The sequence below is a fragment of the Gymnodraco acuticeps genome, unplaced genomic scaffold (assembly GCF_902827175.1).
Source record: "Gymnodraco acuticeps unplaced genomic scaffold, fGymAcu1.1, whole genome shotgun sequence".
NCBI classification, from domain to species: Eukaryota; Metazoa; Chordata; class Actinopteri; order Perciformes; family Bathydraconidae; genus Gymnodraco; species Gymnodraco acuticeps.
In genome coordinates, this window is record NW_022991219.1 from 1,246,074 (window position 1) to 1,250,563 (window position 4,490).

Here is a 4,490-nt window from a genome sequence, read left to right on the forward strand (position 1 = left end):
GGGAGTACAAACTGATAAACTGGGTCAAAGGTATATGGGCCTAGGAAAATATTTCCCCAAAAACCATCTTAGTGTTGATTAGTTATTACGCTTCGTCCTGAGAACATGATCAACAATGCCCCAAACATCATGGTTAAAAGGTTTAGCACTTGTTGTGTGTGTTTGCTCCTATGTTCGCAGAATTAGGTTAATCATGTATCGGTGTGAGCGTAACCATGAGTAGTGGCACTCGTCTGTGACTCAGACTAATCCTATTAGATCTCCCTCCCCCCACCTCTATATTTACCTCACCTCTCTGTGAGATTAACCCAGGTATTCTCTGCGAGTGCCTCTGCTGATCAATAGTCACTGTTCTGCAGTTGGACCTGCTGATGCTTACTCCAACCAGCTATTGACTTTCTCAGTTTATTTTCCTTAAAGCTCCACATCCTGTCAAATCACCTTGAAAACAGTGAGACATAATCATTATAAAGCTCTGAGGGGGTAAATACGTGACATAGTGGTTAGTAAGAATTAAGGAGAGGTTTGAGCAGGTTAGAAGGCTTCAAATCTGTTTTCTTTCCACCATTTAACCTACACGCCAGTCTTCCCTTAGCAATCCAATTGTCTGTAACTTTATCCTTCCTCTGCTCCCTCCCTTCTTCTCTTAAGGTAATACGATTGCTGCTCTTGAGCTGGAGTTTTAAAGGCCCACAGTGCAAAAACACAGCCATACACAAAGGAGCAACCTCTGCTCCTGATTTACAGCACGACACACCTCCAGCTCTCTGTAATCTTCTTCGGTAGACGGCACAGTGCACGGTAAATAAATTACAGAGAGAGGCAGTGATAGGTGTCGCTAACATAACCAACTTCACATGATTTAAAGGAAGAAAGAAAACAAATCAAAGCATGGCTTGAGAGAGAGAAGTAACTGGATATATTTCTTTCCTTGAAGGAGTCGAGGAGTTTCAAGGTGAGGTAAATTACTCTTGGTACATACAGCTGACACAACTCTACACAGATCGATGGCCTATTACATTTGCAACTAGCAAAACAAGGTAGAGTTGCTTGTTTGTATCAGGGGCGATCGATCAGCTTCAAAAAGTGAGCAGGGTTATTATGAAATAACTTTTTTAAATGTTAGATTTAAGCTCCAACCCTTCAGAGTCTTCAAGTAAATCTTTCTTTTTCTTCTCAGGTGAAGTGCGATGCTGCTCAATTTCAAACATATTTCCCCTCCATCAGCCTTGGAAGTCTGAGTCCAGAGTGGTGGTCTCAAATAGATCTGGCACAGCTCAGAGCCAGAGCCAAATCTAATTTGTGAGGTTATCGCTGTCAATTCACAGCCGGCAGCGACGGCTGGGACAGTGAAATACAGGCTGGTCGAGGCAGATAAAGCACCTTTCTGAGATGTTAGGTCTGAACTTTATTTCTTTATATGAAAGGTATTTCTTATGAGGCTTTTTGTTCTGAGCCATAAGTCTTCTTTTGGAAAACACCATCGCATAAATGACCGATTCATCCTTGTCAGCTGATCCTGGCTGAGCTGTTGTGTAGTAAATTACTTTTGTAAACAAAAACTATGTAAGATTATAGACTGTATGTACAGGTCACTTGGGCCTGAGCTGTACCACTACAAGAGGACAGTCACCCAACATGTTTTTACCTTATTGATTATAAAAGTGATTACATTTTGGGACTTCTTTTTGCTTGGATGAGTGTTTTAATAGCTACAGATAACTTCATTTCAGAGTAATCCATTCACTATCATTATGGGAGGCCTGGATACAGATATAAAAAACAAAAACAGTCTGTTGATCAAATGTACTAGTGTTCAGATATTTTATTATCACATTAATAACTGCTCACATCTAGACCATTTAACATAATGTGCACAATTCAGTAGCTGTTTTTTGTTTATTTAACAATGTTTAATAATAGTTGTTCATACATTTTTTACTCTACTTTGCACTACTGTGTGGTTTTCACAGATATATGTCCTTGTTTAAGTATAGCAAAAAAGCTCTGCAATCAAATAATCCAAAACTGAACAGAAGTTCAGTGAGAAAATAAAGGGAGAACACATTTCTGAGGATCCATTTTCTAAATCTGATATAATCTTTTTGTATCCTGTTTTTAAGACTTGGGAATAGATAAGCAAAGGCCCTGCCAGAATAGTGCCTCTAAGTTTCTTAAATATGTGTGTTATAAAGAAATGTTAAGCTTTATAAAGTTAGTATGTTAGGGCAGAACAAACACCAAAACAGCGGCTAATCATTCCTCTAAGTGATGGACAGGAACAGGAAGTTGGAACCTTTGATTTGTCAAGCAACATTTAATCAACATGTGGATTTTTCTTTACTTCATGTGCTGCCACAGTTGATCAAATTTGATCCACCCACAGTCCTGCTGAAGCAAAGTACTGCATGGTGAAACTCTGAATATGTAACAGCGTTTTTTCTCCAAACTTTGATTCTTATTTTGTCTCCTTAAATCATGAATATGTAATGCATTGGGGTGTGCATTGCAGCATTAGTTAGTGCCTTCACAGTATGGGAAAAAAGTATCTCTCTGCTGCAGTACTATTGCTACTTTTCCTCTCAGTACATATAGCGGTGTGCTTCACACTCCTCTGTGGGATGTTGAAAGTCACTGTGAAATCCCTAGTTACTCCTGAGACTGCACTGAAAATCTCAGATGATCGAATAATGATCTCCAGTGTTAGACTACCTTTTTTTCCAGATAGAGTTGGCATGGAAACAGGCACTAAGCATGATTTATATCCCCAAATATTCAAATCTTATGTCACCGTTTCTTCTACACAGAACACCTGCACCATCTTTTCCATCATGGTGGACCTGTTCCTAAACCGAGTATTGGTCGAGAACAACACGGACCAGGATGAACTCAACACAGAGCGAGAGATTGTCGGGATCCTCGAAAACAGAATCCTAATGCTATTCTTCGCATCCTCCGAGTGTGAAAACTGCCAGGAGTTCCTCCCTGTAATGAATGACTTTTTGAAGAGACTCAAAGATCCAGCGTACATTGAATACCCCAAACTGCTTGCACTTGTCTACATCAGGTCTCTATCTTTACTTCTGTCTGTCTCTTTGATGACCCCATGTGTTTGCATGGACTCCCATTCACACTGTTTTATCTTTTATGTAATTTCCATTTCCATCTCCTCTCTCCAGCTTAGACAAATCTGAGGCGCAGCAGGAGAGATTCCTCAATAAGCTGCACAAAAAGGTTCTGTTCTTGGCCTTTGAGGATCCATACAGGAAGTAAGTGGAGAGAAAAGAGCGCCTCTGTAGTTTCAATTTTTCTGTATTTGTATGTTTAACATGTTAAAGTGTAGGTTTTCTAAAGTCAAATATTTGTATTACTTATACAAGTGCATTAAGGTAGCTGTGTGTGTTTTTCTCTTTGTCAGTGAGCTGAAGGCCATGTTTAAGGTGAAGAGCGTACCAACAGTCATGGTCCTTCGCCCTGATGGCTCCGTACTCTCTCCGAATGCTGTGCAGGACATTTGTAGTTACGGTACCGACTGTTTCAGAGACTGGCAGGAATCAGCGGAGGTCATTGAGAGGAGCTTCATGCTCAACGAGGATTTCGACAACCTAAATATGCACAGTGCCACTGACCCTGTGAGGAGACTCAAGTACAAGACAGAGGACGACAAGAGGAAAAAGAGATGGTGGAAGTTATGGGTGAAGGGCAAAGATGAAAACGAAGAGGAGGAGAAAGATGGAGCCTGGGATAGAAAGAGAAAAGATGGAGATAAAGGAATATGGAGAATAAGATGAAGAGAAAATACAAAGGAAAACACTTTTGCTTTTGTTCTCTTGCACATTTAAGTCCAGCCTCCTTAATCATTAATCCTTTGGTGACTGATACTGCAGTCTCTTAACAGGCTCATTAGGAGGACTCTTTAAAAATGCACACTGAAAACAGCTCCTCTGTTTTGTTGCAGGATGTATTAGCACAAAGGGTGAGTTCTCAGTCAGAGCGAATCCCAGGTTTCAAACAAAAACATAAATATACACAGTAATGGTCTTGCTCCTAATGGTCTTTATAAATGTCTACCTGTATATCATTTAACCCAGGAATCCCAAATGTAAGTACATTGTTTTTGAATTTCTGCCAAGTACCTCAAGTCATATCCCATACCTTTCAAGATGCACCATGCAGCAGTTTTTAGAAATTGACAAAAGAACAGCAAAGGGGGCATAGGCTGCCAAATCAATGTCCTATGTTGTATTCCAAAGCAAAGTTAAAATAAAGTGAATATTGGACTTACTTTTATCAGGTGACTAGGGACAGAACTTTAAAAAATGAATGATGATGTAGTTCCTTGTTTGCTGGTTGTGTAAAAAAGTAGCCTAAGTAGCCTACTCATTAGAAGTAGGGATCGACCGATATGGCTTTTTCAAGACCGATACCGATGATTAGTAATCAAGGAGACCGATAACCGATATTTGGAACCGATATACATTTGCAGTAAA

At 39.9% G+C, this 4,490-nt stretch overlaps 1 protein-coding gene across 3 annotated transcripts; it reads left to right on the forward strand.

The window, feature by feature from the left end:
• The first annotated feature begins 733 nt into the window (after positions 1–733).
• LOC117561756 (nucleoredoxin-like protein 1) lies at positions 734–4,247 on the forward strand. Of its 3 annotated transcripts, none has more exons than XM_034239354.1 (4): positions 734–960; positions 2,808–3,067; positions 3,180–3,269; positions 3,419–4,247. In XM_034239354.1, exons 2-4 carry the CDS (start codon positions 2,832–2,834, stop codon positions 3,789–3,791), a joined length of 699 nt encoding a protein of 232 aa, XP_034095245.1. In that variant the 5' UTR covers positions 734–960; positions 2,808–2,831; the 3' UTR covers positions 3,792–4,247. The 3 variants fall into 3 exon arrangements, with proteins under 3 accessions (XP_034095245.1, XP_034095243.1, XP_034095246.1); XM_034239352.1 differs by having other exon boundaries at positions 734–955; XM_034239355.1 differs by lacking the exon at positions 734–960 and adding an exon at positions 1,217–1,399.
• The last annotated feature ends 243 nt before the right edge of the window (positions 4,248–4,490 follow it).